Source organism: Oryza sativa, chromosome 5, assembly GCF_034140825.1.
Source record: "Oryza sativa Japonica Group chromosome 5, ASM3414082v1".
Taxonomy (NCBI): domain Eukaryota; kingdom Viridiplantae; phylum Streptophyta; class Magnoliopsida; order Poales; family Poaceae; genus Oryza; species Oryza sativa.
Window position 1 is genome coordinate 23863018 of NC_089039.1, and position 17542 is coordinate 23880559.

At 45.1% G+C, this 17542-nt stretch overlaps 2 protein-coding genes across 2 annotated transcripts; one reads left to right on the forward strand and one right to left on the reverse strand.

Annotated features, from left to right (window-relative positions):
• Positions 1-352: 352 nt before the first annotated feature.
• On the reverse strand, positions 353-5009 carry LOC4339133 (2,3-bisphosphoglycerate-independent phosphoglycerate mutase). The gene is made up of 10 exons (XM_015784345.3): positions 4929-5009; positions 3927-4100; positions 3318-3445; positions 2559-2709; positions 2229-2432; positions 1654-2078; positions 1220-1412; positions 1042-1137; positions 782-937; positions 353-664 (listed from the first exon to the last, which is right to left on the reverse strand). Exons 2-10 carry the CDS (start codon positions 4086-4088, stop codon positions 500-502), a joined length of 1680 nt encoding a protein of 559 aa, XP_015639831.1. The 5' UTR covers positions 4089-4100; positions 4929-5009; the 3' UTR covers positions 353-499.
• A 1297-nt stretch (positions 5010-6306) lies between these two features.
• Positions 6307-14604, forward strand: LOC107280979 (uncharacterized). The gene is made up of 2 exons (XM_066310933.1): positions 6307-7626; positions 13334-14604. Exons 1-2 carry the CDS (start codon positions 6438-6440, stop codon positions 14602-14604), a joined length of 2460 nt encoding a protein of 819 aa, XP_066167030.1. The 5' UTR covers positions 6307-6437.
• The last annotated feature ends 2938 nt before the right edge of the window (positions 14605-17542 follow it).

Below are 17542 nucleotides of genomic sequence, written 5' to 3' on the forward strand. Positions count from 1 at the left end.
CCACTTTAAATTCCTTAAAAACAAATAGGGTGCCTAACTATTTCATCTGGTCTTGTATGACACTGACATGGTTTTTCAGATGCACATTTAGCTAATACAGTACAATTCATATTGTTGAAGTTTTGCGCATATTTTTATGTAGGAGTAAATGAGTTTTAAGTATCAATTTAAATTTAAAATGATGCTGGTACATCTTTTCAAATTTGATCAAAAGCTCCAACGAGTATTACTCCTATTTGCACATAATTGGCAGCGTTGTGAATTCCAAACAAGCAAATAAAGAAAGAAAAAGACAGCTTAAAACGACCGCATAACTAGAGTCACAGCTAAGCGATAATTCACAACATCACGATGCAAATCATAAATCAGTTTCGTTTTTATAAAAACCCTCGTAGGTTCCAGCAGACTGCTCATAAAAACGGAGTATTCAACATCGCAGAGACCATTTCTCTGACCCATAGCAAAATCACAGCGACAAAATCCGCTGTTTACATTTAATTTATTTGTCAACTACTTCAATTAGGGTTGGCTCGTAGTCAGCAGGGGCCTCAAACCCGTGGAGGTTCATCACGGTGGCGGCGACGTTGGCGAGGCCAGGGGTCTGCACGTCGTTGCGGAATCTCACCCCAGAATGTAGGCCAGGGCCTCCAATGGCAACTGGCACCTATAATAAATTCACACATAGAACCAGCAAGATTAAAATCAACACAGGCATGCAGCAAAGCAGGTTAAATTGGGATTAGGGAGCATAGTCCAAGCCTAGATCCTGCTCTGCACTTACTGGCTGAAGAGTGTGTGAGGTAAGAATCTGGATTTCGCCTTTCTTGTCAAGCTGTGGCTGGCCGGATTTGTTCCTCTTCACCATATCCTCGGCGTTGCCATGATCGGCGGTGACCAAATAGATGCCACCCACTTGCTCAATGGCATCCAGAATCATCTATCACAAAAGAAGGAACAGCCATTCTCGTCAAATTTGAGTGGTTCAAATTCAAATTCAGTATAGAAAGACAGAAGAAACTATCTTCTCATCTTCGTTCTCACCTTGACAGCCTCATCAGCAGCTTTGCAAGCAACCACTGTGGCCTCAATGTCACCAGTGTGACCCACCATATCACCATTTGGGAGGTTAACGCGGACCTGTAAGAACAGAATGTTAAGAATTTTAGGGGTAAATAATTTAACAAACCTATCAAAGTCGCACACAAGTGCTGTTTTTTACCTGGTCAAACTTGCCACTAAGGATAGCATCTCTAGCTTTCTCAGCAATCTCAAGGGCCTTCATCTTGGGTTTAACATTGAATGTGATACCACTGTCACTAGGGATTTCCACATACTCTTCCTTTGTTTCATCGAAGTATCCAGAGCGGTTTCCATTCCAGAAAAATGTGACATGGCCGAACTTCACAGTTTCACTGGAACAAATGAGTCAATTCAGTAAGTAAAGTTGGACAAATTGGTAGAGTTAGAAAGAAATTACAGTGCAACTATAAGTTATTTTCCAATTATGTTACTTCATATACTGTCTGAATAGTTCATATACTGAAATACAAGATTGGCTGAATAAAAACAGCCATATGTCCCCGAGAAAAGCATTCCACAATTGATTCAATCAGTTTAGTATCCAATTGAGAAAATGGTGAAAAAAAAACTTGCCTGCAAGCAAAGGTGCGGATGCCATTTTTCACCAAGTATTCACCGGATGTCCTCTCAATCTCTGGTGGTGAAACAAGGTAGTGGCTTGGAAGCTTCAGCTCACCATCATACTGAAGCATACCAGCATATCGGATCTTTGGGACACGAACACGATCAAATTTATCAAAATCTTCATACTCTAAAGCCTTAGCAATCATAACCATGCGATCAGCACGGAAATTGAAGGTCACAACTGCATCACCATCTACTATAGGCCCAACAGCCTTGTCACTATCGTCAACAATCACAAATGGGGGAAGATACTGATCATTAGCCTTGGTCTCTGACCGGAGTGTTTTCACAGCTTCAACAGCGTTTTGGAACTTGTGAGGTGCTTCTCCAAGCACCTGAGCATCCCATCCACGTTTAACAACATCCCAGTCATTCTGCAAAATTGAGATATTAAACAAATAGTTCAATACTTCCATTAGTACATATTATCCCAAGTCAGAAAGAGTTGCAATAAAAACAGAATGCAGCTGAGAGATAAGATATGAGCAATCCAAACTGACAGAGAGGAAGGAGGGTATTCATACCTCATATCGGTCCATGGTAACATACATCCTTCCACCACCTGATGCAATGCACGCATCAATGCCCTTGGCACGCAGTTGAGAAAGATCATTCTCTAGCGTTTCAACAAAACCAACGCTTGTGCCATCCAAAACATCACGTCCATCAGTAAGAATGTGAACACGGATTTTTTTCGCTCCATTCGCACTTGCACCATTCAGGAGCAACTATAAACAGGAATGACAAAAGACAAAAAGAATTAGATACTGGACAGATCAACATGTTGTAAAGAAACATTAGTGCCTCATACTATACAAGATGATAGCAAACTATAGAAAAGAGTACTTTTATACCTGCAACTGGTCAAGCCGTGAGTGGACACCTCCGTCGCTCAACAACCCAATAAGATGAAGAGTGCCTTGGTCAAAACTCTCCTTAATGTACTTAAACCCTTCTCCTTCAAAAATTTTTCCAGAGGCCAAAGCAGTATCCACAAGTTTAGCCCTACAAAAGAAAATGGAGAACATGGTATATTTAGAGGCTTAAGTCTGAGGCTTCTAACTTCTTTCTTAAAAGAATGATTTCATATACGGCATAATGGCAATGTCTAAAAGGCACCACATGGATTTAGTAATTTAAAGAGAAAATTTGGAATAACTTGAAGTACACAGCACCACGAGTAGTTGGCATGCCTTCAAAAAGTCGCTGCATGTCAAGTATAACATACAACTCAAACAGTTGTTCATAAAAGAACTACCCTTCATCTCTAAAGTTTGTAAATCAGTACACGGGATATCTTTTTAGTTAGTACTAGTAGCTGCTAAAGGAAGTGCATGATTTGTATAATAACATGAGATAGTAATGATGATATCTCTTTCATGCTCATGTGGTAATCCACATCATTTGGAGAGATCTGTGTAAATCTAACACTTAAGATGCCAAAAGGAACCAATGGTTGCCATTTGATTTTACTAAATCTGGCACACAAATAAGCCAAGCAACAGAAACCTGATGTAATAAGACCTTTAGAAACAAACGCAATACTTTTTGGCCATCCACAGATTATAACTGACAGTGTGCTAATAAAAAAGAGAACCAGGAGAAACATGTACCCTTGAGCAAAAATCCGACCAGCACCAAGTGCGTTATGCCCAACCTCACTGTTACCCATGTCATCATCAGAAGGGAGACCAACAGCTGTTCCATGAGCCTTTACAAGCTTCCACTTCTCTGGAGCACCCTTGAAACATAGAAAACAAGATAAACCATGAAGTTAAGTAAAAGGGTAAGAACAATCATCATAAAGCGTTTCAACAATATCATACTAAACTTGTTCTAATATATGTCGCAAACAAGGTCAGAATCCATTGCCTACAACTCATAATGGAATGTTAGTATGCACGGAACATGCAAAGACAGTGATCCAGGTACCATACTTAACGAGTACAGTATTTCTTCACTGTGACAATTTGTCTAAAAATACCAACCATACCACCCACAAAATGTACTAGAGTCAATTTACTAAGACAACTACATGAAGGAGAAGCCCCTAGCAAAGGTAGGGCGAAGATAATTGGTTGGAGGAAACAAAGAATTTGTGCTTCAGGTTTCACCTGTCACCTAACCACCACAGATTCTTCAAAAACAATACACAGCAAATTACATCTATGGTGGCTAACCTCCAAGGCCTTAACTACATACTAAAAGCTAAGAAAATATACCTTCTTGAGCGAATCCATTGTTGGTGTCTCAGCAACATGGATGCAGTTATACTGGTCCGCATCAGCCTCACCCCATCCATCCAGTACAACCACGGCCACCGGCTTCCCCTTAGGGAGCTTTGGGTGATCAGGCAATGTCCACGAGAAATCTGAGCTTCCCATCACCAACTAAACCTACCAAAATCACAGATATAAAGAAATCAAAGTTAGAACATGAAATTAACCATCTCAGAACACATACCTGCCACACACACACACACAAAAAAAAAAAGAACAACAATGTCGCAGCAATCCCGTTCTAACCATCACATCTCAACAAGGTGGCTATCAAGAGCGAACCCTAGGTACTCTTCTTATGGGCTCTTCATGGGCTATTCATGGGCCATTATACTACCGTTAATCACAGCCGTTGGATTTCTTTCTCTTCCCAAACCCTAATTCCCCCCCCCCCCCCAATCCTCTCGTCTACTCGACGCCGCAACGCGTGCGGCGCGCAGCCGCGCGCCTCCGCCGCCTCGTCCGTGCCTTCTCACCTCTCTCCTCGCGAGCTCATCTCACTAAGTAACAGTGTATTGTATTGCTAGTAACAATTACAGAAGTAGTTGGTTAATCTGCAGCTGATCTCCTATCCTACTCGAAGCGATCTATAGAGATCAAAAGGGGTATTCCCAAATAGGGCTTAGCATCACACATTCTCCAGAATCGTTCGACTCGAACAAAATCAAACCATTCTCCAATCTTAATCTCCATCTCTAAACCGCACAAAAATGCATCTGCATTGGAATCAGACTATCGCGCACGCATAGGCACCGATTTGGTTAAACAAGCCAAAAAATAAAAAAGGCAAAATAGAGCGCAAAAATGTGAGGGAAACAAATTTACCAGATCTACACTACAACAGATTTCTGGGGGTAGGGAACAATCCAAGTTAACCAGATTGGAGAAATCATAGAAAAAAAATCGAGCGGAGAGTTCAAAGCGAGGTGAGATCGAGAAGATTACCGGAAGAGAGACTGTTTTTTTTTTCTCCTTTTTTTTCGTTGCTATATTTTTCTCTGGATGCCGGATGATATGAAGCCGCTTGGCTTGGAGAGGAGGAAGGTCGATATAAATAGAGCGAGTGCGATTCTCTTCTGGTATTTTTGCAGATTAGCCCACAAGATTAGCTCGATGGCAAATACGCCCTTCCGAGAAAAAAAAAGCCCTTAATTACCATGTTTAACTGCTGCTCCGTACGAAATTGACTAGAGAATGAGAAAACAGCTTTGAACTCTGTGCCTTAATTTTACTTTTGAAATTAGAAATGTGGTACGAGTTGTATAAAGAGTTCGTGGAAATATTATTATGCGATGCGCAAAGACGACTTGATCTCTTGCTATGCATGATCGACATATTTAGTTAATTAATGCTTATAATTACTAAATTCAATGTTTGACGCAATTATAAAACCAGCTTATCTGGCCTCATGCTTTAGATCGGAGATGATGTATTTACCGGTTCATAAAATATAAGGTGCATTAGGTTTTTACACGTTATTTTAATGTTGAGTTTTGAATCTCTCATTGACAACTATGAAATTAACATAGCAAGAATTACTTTCAATGCAATATTAGCTTAAATTTTTAGAAAATACTTCTAAATATTGACTTATCCTGTTATCCTTAAATTCGTGTCTCGTACGCATTGCCTCCTTGGCGGCAGCACCGCTACAGACCTACAGTTACCGAGTCCCCTGTGTCAGTTGAACCCGACGAAATTCCTAAATACGCTACGTAAAATGAAATAATGGATAAGCACATGATTAATTAAGATTATATTTGACATAGCTTCGAATCGAAAATACTTTAGAGCTGGATATTTTTAACTCCATGAATCTATGGATCTGAATTTACGATTACATTGATAATACATGTATGAATCTATTTTTTATTTTAAATAAAATATGAGAATTTATATCACTACAGTTTAATATACAAACTTCAAATCCATCGTGAAATGTCAAATAGTATCTAAGTATTAGCTTTAAAAATTTAAAAATGAATTAATACTTTTTAAGATAATTTTTCTATAGATTTCTTGGTAATCGTGTACGAACGAACTAAGCAAATTTGGTTTACCGTGCGTCCGTGCCATGCAATGAAGCATCATCCGTCCAAGGCGTGCAAATCACAGGCCAGGATTAGGGTCCATTCGGCCATTCCCCCAAACCAAATTAGGCCTACTCCATCCTGATGAAATTGGTCGCCTCAATTCCGCCTTACAACATTTTGGCCCACAGATATTTTTCCCTCACGCGAGGCGCTCAACGGAGAGAACTTGTGGCCCAAGACAAATGGCCCAATATAAAAGGCCTAATCTCATCGCTTGGTGGCCCAAGCCACCCACCTCTGCTATCTTCCAAACCAAACTTTCCTCCTTCCGCTTCCAAATCAATCCCCACAGCGCAGCAGCGCACCTCCGCCTCCTCGCCACCGGCAAGCCGCACCTCCGCCTCCGCCTCCGGCCTCTCCAATGGACGCGCTATGGTGCGACCTCAACGCCGACGTCCTCCGCCTCGTCCACAAGCGCCTCCCGTGCCTCGTCGACCGGCGCAACATGCGCCGAGCCTGCAAGTCCTGGCGAGCTGCCGTCGCGGCGCCGGCGCCGCCGCAGCAGCGCCCGGTCCCGTGGATCCTCGTGCCGAGCGCCGGCGGCCCTACCTTCTCGTGCGCCGTCGGCGGCTGCCGCAGACACGACTTCGGCGTCCCGGACTACGCGCGCGAGGCGCGCTACTTCGGCACGTACAGCGGCGGCTGGCTCTTCCTCAACTTCGGCAACACCCGCGGCCACGGCCGGCACGTCCTCCTCAGCCTCCGCACCAAGTACCGCATCGGCCTCCCCGGAATTGTCTACCTCCACCTGAATCCTGAATTCATCAGGGACATGGTCATGATAGCCGCGACCCTCTCCTCGCCGCCGGAGGACGAGCACTGCATCGGCGCCGCCATCAGCTCGTACTGGCCGCCCGGGATGAATGGTGCACGCGTGCACGCGTTCTGGCGCATGCGGCGTCAGGTCGCTGTGATGCCGACTGCTATCGAGGGCGTCATCGGACCAATTCTGGAGGATGTCATACACCACAAGGAAGCCTTCTATTTCCTCACCGCGCAAGAGCACCTCCATGTTTTCGCGCTACCGGAGTTCCGAGTAAACCGTCGCGGCCATCTGCATATAGCACCCATGGAGATTCGCAGCTTCCCGCATGATGGTCGTGATTACGACGGACGCGCCGTTGCTCGCTACCTGGTGGAGTCCCGCGAGAATCTCCTGATGGTGGTCAGGTTCGTCTCTGATCCTCCCCAAATGCCACCGAGGACGTCGGCATTCAAGGTGTTCGAGATGGTGGAGCTGCCCATCAACAACGGCGAGGCCCGGTACGCGTGGAACGAGCTGGAATCGCTGGGTGGGAGGATGCTGTTCGTCGCGCGAGGCTGCTCAAAATCCTACGAGGTGGCCGATTACCCGGGGTTGGGGTTCAGCGCCGGCGTCTACTTCCTGGACGACGGGAGAATCTACGACGAGTTCACGGTCCTCGATGACACCGCACGGCGCTACCCCTGCAGAGACAGCGGCAAGTGGCTGCTGGGGGCGGCGGAGGCGGACAACTTCTTGCCGGAGCAAGCCCTGTCGAGCTACTCACCGCCGGCTTGGCTTCTCCCCTGAGCGTGTGCTCATGTTAGTTTGATCGTCGTGGCACAGGTAATGTTTGCTGCCGATCTTGTTGAAATCTGCTTACAGCGAGTTGTAACAGTTGATATTTTCATTCGTGATCTGATTTTGCGGCTGTTGATTTGTCCAGTTAGTATAATCCATGATGTTTCATTCTATTTCGAGCCTTCGAGGCCCATTCGTTCTTGCAATTGCCCGGCCATCTTTTCTGTACCTTCTGCTAATTTTCGATGCTTCGTGATTTCAGAATGGAGAAATGGTTGACTTGGATTGCATTAGTGCATCATTGTATTACAGTCGATTCTGCAGTGTGAGAATGCGTTTAGTTAACACCAGCACTTGCCTTTTTCTTTTCTTTTTTTTTGAAGAAAAGGCAAGCTGCCAATTTTCATTGAATAGAGGAGTAAAACTGTACAAAGGCGAAAACGAGCTCAGGACCTTTGGTCCGAGCTAACTAAAAGAAAGCCAATTATGAAGATTTTTCGCGCCCGCTAAGGCCCAAGTTTTGGCCTCTTCCTTGATTTTAGCTAGAAGGGAGGTGGTCGATAGCTCTTTTTGCTGAAAGGTTCTGCGGTTTCTCTTAGTCCAGATCTCCCATGCGACCAGCAGGATCAGTGTGCGAAGAGCCTTCTTGGGTGCCTCCTGGATGTTTAAGGTAGCCTCCCACCATTCTAACACCGTGGAGGTTTGCTGCCACCGACATGGTTTCAACCCCTCACACGCCGTCCATTCCGCAATTGCCTCCCAGATTCTCTTTGTGTATCTACAACCCGCGAGGAGGTGTAGGGCAGTTTCTTGAGATCGACGACATAAGGGACATATGGAACCGTTTGGCCATCCTCTGGTTGCTAGTCTGTCGGAGGTCCATACTCTGTTTGGATGATTAGCCATGCGAAGGTTTTGTGTTTTCGTGGCGCCCAGGTCTTCCAAATTAGGTTATTAAAGTTGGTGGCTGTGGTGCCGAGGAGTTGCACATTGTAGGCCGACGTTGCCGTGTATTCACCATGGCTGGTAAGCTTCCATGTTATTTTGTCATCCTCTTGCTCTTCTAGTTGTAGTGTCTGAGTGGCGGTCCAGATTGTGACAAGTTGGTCAATTAAGTCTGTCGTCCATCCTGCATTTGACGGCAGGTCCAAATCATGAATCCATTGGTCGGATTGCAAGGCTTGCTGGATCGTCTTGTTCTTTTTCTTGGATGCTGCATAGACTAGAGGAGCTACATCTTTCATTCTCCTTCCTTCCCACCAGGCCGAATCCCAGAAGCTTGTCTTCTCACCGTTTCCAATTGTTATGAAGGTGGCCGCCGCAAAACGGAGTTTGTCGGTGTCGTCACATGGTGTGCCGGTTCCCACCCAGGCTTTTTCCGATGATTTCCATTCATGCCAAAGCCAATGCAGACGCAAAGCTCTCGCGAACTTTTCTAAGTTTAGGATGCCCAGACCTCCGGAGGCAGTGGGAAGGCAGGTTCGTGTCCAATTGACTTTACATTTTCCCCCCGTCAAAGCTTCCTCGCCCGCCCAGAGGAACTTCCTTCTTTGCTTGTCTAGAACCTCGAGGGACTCCTTGGACGCTTTTAGTCCTGTCAGAAGGAAGACAGGCTGCGAAGTGAGCACCACCTTTACCAGGGTAGAACGTCCCGTGAGCCCGACGTGCTTCCCTCGCCAGCCAGCAATACGACTCATCAATTTGTCATAGAGAGGTTGGAGATCGACTTTGCGCAGTCGGCCTGTTGTCAAGGGAAGTCCAAGATACTTCAATGGCAGGTTTGCTCTGGTTGTTGGCGTGTCATGGAGGATGTCGTCTAAATCCAGGTTTTCGCACCTGATCGGAGCCACATGTGATTTTTGAAGGTTCGTGCATAAGCCAGTTGCTTGACCAAAGCGACCAAGGAGATCGGTGAAGGCTTGTACATTTTCTTTGTTCGGGTTTATGAAGACTGCTGCGTCATCTGCGTACATAGAAGTACGGAAGCGTACTGCTCTCCCCCGCAGTTTGCTTATCACCCCTAGTTCAGTGGCCATGTCCAATAAACGTTGGAGGGGGTCAATCGCTAGGATGAAGAGTAGAGGTGATAGAGGGTCTCCCTACCGTAATCCTTTGCCATGCTGATTGCCTCTCCTGGTGTGCCATTCAGGACGATCTTTGAGGCGGAAGCTGAAAGTAGGCCCGTTATCCATTCACGCCATTTTGGTGGGAAACCTATGTTTTGCAAGAGTGCGAGGAGGTAGTCCCACCTGACCGAATCGAAGGCTTTGGATATGTCTAGCTTGAAGAGGAGGATCGGTCGTTTGGTCCTGTGATGCTTCCTGACCATGTTTCTTACATACATAAAGTTGTCATGTATGCTTCTCCCTCGAATGAAGGCGCTTTGATTCATCGAAATCAGCGAGTGCATTAGGGGCCGTAAGCGGATTGCTAGCACCTTGTAAAAGAGCTTCCCGAAGCCATGAACAAGGCTTATAGGTCTATAATCTTCTATTCCTTCCACTCCTTCTTTTTTGGGGATTAGGACCACATTGGCAGAATTCAGGAGGCTGAAATGCTTGTTCCTTGCATCATGCAGTGCATTAAAAGCGGCCACCACATCGTTTTTTATGATGCCCCAACACGACTTGAAGAACTTCCCCGTGAAGCCATCTGGGCCTGGAGCTTTGTCGGCAGGCATTTCTTTTATCGCTTTGTGAATCTCTGCCTCAGTGAAAGGATCATCAAGCCCGGAGAGGTCAAGCGGTGTGTACCCTAATTCCGGCCAGTTGAGGTCGCAGGACCTTGGCTCCGGTTGCCCCATCACATGTTGGAAGTGTTCGGCGATGACAAGTTCTTTTTCTGCGTGCGTGACAGCCCAACCATTTTGCTTCTTTAGGCGGTGGATGTGATTTTTCCTTTTCCTTGCATTAATCTTGCGATGAAAAAACTTTGTGTTGGCATCTCCTTCTTTGATGTTAGTGATGCGCGCGGCTTGCTTCTTCCTTGCTCTCTCAATAACTGCAAAGCCGAGGAGCCTCCTCTTGAGGCCCATACGCAGCCTGTACTCTGCTTGTGTCAGCTCACGGTGCTCCTGTGCTACATCAAGACGGTACTTGGCTTTTTCTTAATCTAACCATGCTTTGCATCAACTGAATTTCAACGAAGATGAATTGCATCTCTTCAGAGGATCCAAGCAGAATCCTTCCAACGGGTGCTACAAATTTCATACTACTACGCAGTCCTTTTCACCTGTTCATAACTTCCAATGGGTTCTGAATTTACTGATAATTAACAATGAGATGACACTATATACAAGGAGTACTAATATTGTTCTTAAGACTTGCTATTACAGGTATTCTTTCAGCAGTACTCTATAGTCCATAGCAGAAAACGCTTCTGAATCAGATTTACATGAATGCAATTTTATATCTGATCTGATGAATTCCATGAAGTCATAAAATTGCTATTCATGACATGAATTGCATTAGCGCAACATTGTATTGCTGTCAGTTATAATGCAATTTGAAAATGTGCTCAATTAGCAGTGCTTAATTTCCAAGATAGAAGCATGTTTTGCATGAAATGTATTTGCATTGAAGGTGAATTATTGCTTCTACAGCCTGCTTTCAGTTGCTTGTTAACTGCCCAAGATGGGACTGAGGCTGGCTACAGCCTCTCTTTTGAAGGACATGGATTGCATATATTTCATAACTCAACTGCTAGTCTTCTTCACTTGTTCATAATTGTGATTCCAAGCTTCTCAAAATATCCGAACTGAGATATTTTCAGCATCAGTTTGAGAAGCTTGGCATCACCGTCGAACTACTACTCACTGCCGGCTTGGTTTCCCAAGTAAGATGAGCTTTCTGCCGATCGATCTGGATGAGATGTGCTTGCCTCACATCGAGGCGTCCGTGTGATGTTGTTGTCGTGCTGATCAGTGAACTGTTTTTGTTGTTTCCGTTCCAGCTCTGAACCTTTTCTGTTTTTCTTTGAGCCAACTTCTGAAGTTCACATATTTGCAGTTGTTGATTGTCCAGTAATCCAGTTAGTACAATGTACTTGCAATGCTGGACCTATCATAACATCTTCAAGTATTTTAGTTTCTGGTATGGGTTGGATTGCATTAGTGCACCATGCTGCATATATAAAGTGGATTTTCAATGAGGAGGAATTGTTTCTGCAGCTTTCTTTCAGTTGCTTCAATTCTCTTCTGAGGAGATCTAGTCAGAAATTCAGAATCCTTGGTGGATGCTACAAGTTAGTTTCAACACTCAGCTTCTTAATTTGTTATACTGAGATAACATCGTCATCATGCACCGGTTTGAGCTACCTGTGCAAGAAGTAAAGCTTTCTTGATAGCACTAGCTGCTTTAAGATAAGTTATATGGGGGTTACTCAAGTTACCTAGTAGTAAATGATCTGTCCTGTGCTATTTGTTCTTTTGCAATTACTATTGTTGATACCACTGGATTTATTTTTCCTGTGACATTATTTATTCCTGGACTATGTACATGATGTAAAAAGTTGAGTATTAGTAACAGGTGAGATGGTTATTTGTCCAATGTGGTCATCATCTTTTGAAGCACAGATTGGTGGATGAAGGCGAGGATGGCTTTTCGGACGGGCTACAGGAGCATCTTCGACAGTGTATTCGCGCTAACATGTTGGCTGCTGTGGGAAGAACGCAATGCGCGTGTCTTTGAACAGAAATTTCGAAGCATAGAACAGCTTGTGCAAAATATCAAGGAAGAGGTCATCGTCTGGAAGACGGCAGGAGTGTTCACAACGTGCAATAGCGAGATCACGTAATATGCATTGTAATTTGTAGAAGTTTTCTGGCTTACCGGGTGTGGGCTTTTGCCCCAATCTGTTTTCGACAGCATACTGTCGTTGTAAGCTCTTTAATTGTAATGTACCCTTCATTTCTTAATGAAATTGGTCGACCGAATCTTTCGGCCGACCCGGCAATCTTTTGAAACACAACCATACAGGTATGTGGTAGGTGCTTTATTGCTTTGTTCACTGAATCACTGCTACTGAACAGAGGATGTTCTGCTCATCTGTTAAGGGTTGTCCATTTTCAGAGAATCACTTCTCTGAATATTGTAGCAATCTGTCTGATATCTCTGATGGTACAGTCAAAACAGTTCATTAGACGGTTGGTTGCTTAATTACTTATTATACTAAAATGCCAAGCAATGCTTTTGCCGTGAATCACTGATTCACGGGGCCATGGCATGACAACCGAGGTTGATTCAGATTTCAGAATAGCTCTGGAATCCCCAGAAATTCCTTATTTCAAGAGAGAGAAGGGTGTAATGTGCTAAAATGCTGTCACACGCGACACTAATCCTTCTGGTATTTTAAGCGTTTATTATGGGCTTCTTATAAGACCAAAAGAATTATTTGAGAGATTAATGACATTTAGCTCTGCGGTATCCTGAATTCCTGATGAAATGATCACTTTAATTCTGTGTCGTTTTACTCTAAAAAATATGAGTCGAATTTGAGAGATTCTTGTAGTACACAGGCTACACAGCAAACACACAGCAGCGACTCAAACCTTCGGGCCCAAGAATACTGGCCCAATAAATAAGGCCTAGTTCTATCGTTTGGTGGCCCACCTCCTCCTCCTTCCAAACCAACCCACCATCTCATTCCGCTTCTCCCTCTCAAAAAAAAAAAAATCCCATTCCGCTTCGAGAAGCAGAGGAATCCCGCACGCACAGCGCATCGTCTCGCCTCCTCTCCTCGCCACCGGCAAGCCGCGCCTCCCGCCTCTCCAATGGACGACGCGCCATGGCGCGAACTCGACGCCGACGTCCTCCGACTCATCCACAGCCACCTCCCGTGCCACGTCGACCGGCGCCGCATGGGCCGAGTCTGCCGCAACTGGCGCGTCGCCGTCGCGCCGCAGCAGCCGCCGCCGCCGCCGCTCCCGTCGATCCTCGTCCCGCGCGCCGACGTCGAGCCTTCCTTCGCGTGCGCCATCGCCGGCTGCGCCACCCACGCCTTCCGCCTCCCGCTCCCGGCCGACGCGCGCGCCGCGCGCTACTTCGGCGCCTACGACGGCCGGTGGCTGTTCGTCGCGTTCGGCCAGACCAAGGACTACGCGCTCCTCAGCCTCCGCACCCACCACCGACTCCGCATCCCCTACCCCTACGTGTCCTGGGCGACGGTGGCCGCGACCCTCTCTTCGCCGCCGGAAAACGAGGACTGCCTCGCCGCCGCCATCTGCCACTACTGCCAGGAGACCGGCCCGCGAGTTCATAGATTCTGGCGCATGGGGCAGCATCAGGCTGCGTTGAAGAGGACGAGGATTTCTGTTCCTACCATCATGAGCGCAACAAATCTGGAGGATGTCATACACCACAGGGGAGCCTTCCATTTCCTCACCGGAGAAGAAAACCTCCATGTCTTTCCGGTGCCGGGCTTCCACGAAGACGGCAACGGCAACCTGGAGATACCGCCCATGGTGATCCGTCGCTTCTCGCGTGGTGGTCGCGATTACGACGGGAAGAAAGTCGTCGTGCGCTACCTGGTGGAGTCCGGGGGGTATCTCCTCATGGTGGTCAGGCTCGCTCCGTTTCCTCCTCTTCAAGCGCCGCCGCCGCCGAGGACGTCGGCGTTCAAGGTGTTCGAGATGGTGGAGCCGCCGCCGCCGACGCCCATCAACAGCAGCGAGGCCCAGTACTCGTGGAAGGAGCTGGATTCGCTGGGTGGTCGAATGCTGTTCGTCGCGCGAGGCTGCTCCAGATCGTACGACGCGGGCGACTACCCGCGGGGGCTCGAGTTCACCGCCGGCGTCTACTTCCTGGACGACGGGAGGCTCTACGGCGAGGAGAGAGTGATCGGGGCCGCCGCCGAGCGGCGCTACCCCTGCAGAGACAGCGGGAAATGGCTGCCGCTGCCGGCGGCGGCGGCGGCTGGGCGTGTGGACAAGCTCTTGCCGGAGCAAGCCCCGTCGAACTACTCGCCGCCGGTTTGGATTCTCCCGTGAGACTGCGTGTTCATGTGCTTGCTGCCAATCTGGCTCACCTCAGATGTTACAGTTAGTTCTCCTTCTGACACGATTGAGATAACTGTTTCGATCGTGATCTGAATCTGATATGATGAAGAATTGATGATTGTTGATTTGTCCAGTTTCATTGCAGTTTGGATGAATGTATTGATGTTTCAATATGAATGTATTGATTTTTTTTGAACGACTAATATGAATGTATTGATGTTTCATTGCAGTTTGGAGATCCACGTGTACTTGCAACATTTCCTCCGTGCTTTTTCTGATGTTTTTACCGTGATACACTTCATGATTACTGAATGCAGAAATGGTTGGCGTTCATGTGACTGGGATTGCATTAGTCAGTGCATCACTAGCTTTGCATCAAGTGGAAATCGGAGAATTGCTTCTGGGCTTGCTTGCAGTTGCTTCTCTTCTGATGATCTAACGAGAGACCCCAGTGGATGCTACGAATTAATTCCAGAGCTACTAATTCAGTCATCATACTGACATAACTAAGCCGCATCAGTTTCAGCTAGCCGTGCAACATGCTGACCGTGCTACATGTTCAGAAAAGTGAGTGGGAATGCAGAGACAGATATAAAGAAACACGTCTTTCGGCTAGCTCCACAAGGTGGTGGATTAGACGATCTGAGTTCAAAGTCTCAACTCTTCTAATTATTTGATATTATTTGATATTATGTACTTTCTTAATATTCGCGTCTTGGGAATGGTCTTGGGAATGCAGAGATAAGCATCCTCTCCATGATTCCCAAATCTACCGTTCACGTGTTACTGAAAGCTTCAGGTATCTTCAGATAAATACCAACTCTTAACTGTTTAACCAATTCCACTGCTACTAAATTGTACTCAACATTACATCATGCACATAATATAGGAATAAATCGTGGCACGTTACTATTAATAGTTATGAGTTTTCTATGCGATACATTATTTATGACAAAATTTATTTTTAGATAATGAAATAAAAGAATATGTATTTGTTTTATTTTTAGAATGTCATAAAAATGAGGAGCATTCATAAAAAGATAGGACTACCAATGCTCACGATATTTTAAATGCCCCCATAAAAAATCTACTATCATATTAAATTTCAAATAAAAAATTTAATTTATTACATTTGTTTTATTTTTAAAATTTATGTCAAAATTTTCCGTACTAATTATTTAGTCTCATTAGTTACATAAAATGCACATACTGTGCACTCAAATGAAATTTTCAATAGTTTTTGAAGCTAATATTCAAACCTAAATCATCAAGATCATTAAGGGTGTGTTCGGAACCCTTGGTTCCCAATACTAAGTGCCCGCACAGAAAATGGAGCAGCGATTAGCGGGTGATTAATTAAGTATTTGTTAATTTTTTTTCAAAAATAGATTAATTTGATTTTTTTAAGTAACTTTCGAATAGAAACATTTTACAAAAAACATACCGTTTAGCAGTTTGAAAAGCGTGCGCGCGGAAAACGAGGGAGATGAGTTGGGAAGAGGGGCTGCCGAACACAACCTAAAGACATTTGCCAACAAACTTAATAGTGAAATGAAGGAAAATGTAATGGCAGGGGCATGTAAGGGGGTCAAGTTGAAATTTCAGGAGTATAAAAGAGATTAAGTGAGTTTTCAAGGGTATACGGTGAATTTACTCATAAGTATAAGCGAGAAATTCATTTTATCTTTTTTGTAAACTAATTTCAAAACAGTTTGAAAGGTGTTGTTAAGCTTTAAACATCAACATACTTTTTGCCTAACTTTTAATCGACCTCAGTTCGACTTTCACAACACAGATAAATTAATTCGACTGCACTATTTGCCCGAGTTGAATGTACCCTTGTAAAATTCTCTCTCCTACTGCCCCTTCGTCTCATCTTTTATTTCTTATTTGCGTTCTTATTAATTTTTCACTCAATTTTTCAAAAGGTAACCATCTTAGCCCCATCCTCGCCCTCCTCCACCCACTTGAAATTGTGATAATTTGAATTTTCCTAAAAACTTAATATAAAAATAAATTGTGTCAAAAACTTATTTGTAAATAAACCGTGATATTAGCACCCTCAGATTTGGCGCTGAGCTCCATCATCTAAGCGCCACTGATTTTAACGCTAGCATCTTGTCTGAGTTGGCACGGATTCATCAGATCATCAAAGGTCAGTGCCATTGGATGGCACTGACCCCCGCACCATTGTGTGCTCAAGATATATACTCCCTCCGTTCCTTAATATAGGGCGTAACTGCATTTGAGCCCAGTTCCATAATACAAGGCGCAGCTCCTAGTTGCATGCACAAATTGATTAGTACTCCTGGGCTCCTGTGTTGAGCTGTTGCATGCATGCAGAATTAACTGTGTTTGGCTTTTAAAAAGCCCCTCTCTCTCACTGCTTCATGGCTGCATGGCTGCAGAAGTCAGGTGCATGCTGCATGGCTCTTAATACCAGCGTATCTACCGGCGCAAGTATCAAAATATCACACCGGCGCAAGTATCAAAATATCACACGGTGTAACTACTGTTGAAACAGTTTTATTGGTCTTTGCAATACAACACTCACGCCCTGTATTAAGGAACGGAGGGAGTAGGAGGGAATCGAAGCTATATTGCCGGTCGACCGTGCAAGTTTTAAGGACAAATACCTGGGGCTACCAACTCTCCAAGGAAGAATGAAATCTATGCAATTCCATCCAATTAAGAGAGGTTTGCTATCAGATTAAATGATTGGAACGAGAGGTATTTATCTGCAGCAGGAAAAGAAGCCTTGGTCAAGAGCATGTGGTCCAAGCATTACCCACATACACAATGGGGGTGTTCAAGATGCCAGAACGGCCCGACAAGATCTATTCGGTGAATATGGCTCTTACTTCCTTCGGATTATTTCTCAGTATGGATTTGGCTATGGCTTGTAACTCAATACCCCTCCTCGCACGCA

Coding starts and splice junctions, on each gene's coding strand:
- LOC107280979 (XM_066310933.1), top strand. CDS start 6,438: ATGGACGCGCTATGGTGCGACCTCAACGCCGACGTCCTCCGCCTCGTC. Junction 7,627..13,333: donor GCCGGCTTGGCTTCTCCCCT/GAGCGTGTGCTC, acceptor CCGCACGCACAG/CGCATCGTCTCGCCTCCTCT.
- LOC4339133 (XM_015784345.3), bottom strand. CDS start 4,088: ATGGGAAGCTCAGATTTCTCGTGGACATTGCCTGATCACCCAAAGCTC. Junction 1,413..1,653: donor ATCCGCACCTTTGCTTGCAG/GCAAGTTTTTTT, acceptor CATTTGTTCCAG/TGAAACTGTGAAGTTCGGCC. Junction 938..1,041: donor CTGCTGATGAGGCTGTCAAG/GTGAGAACGAAG, acceptor CTTTTGTGATAG/ATGATTCTGGATGCCATTGA.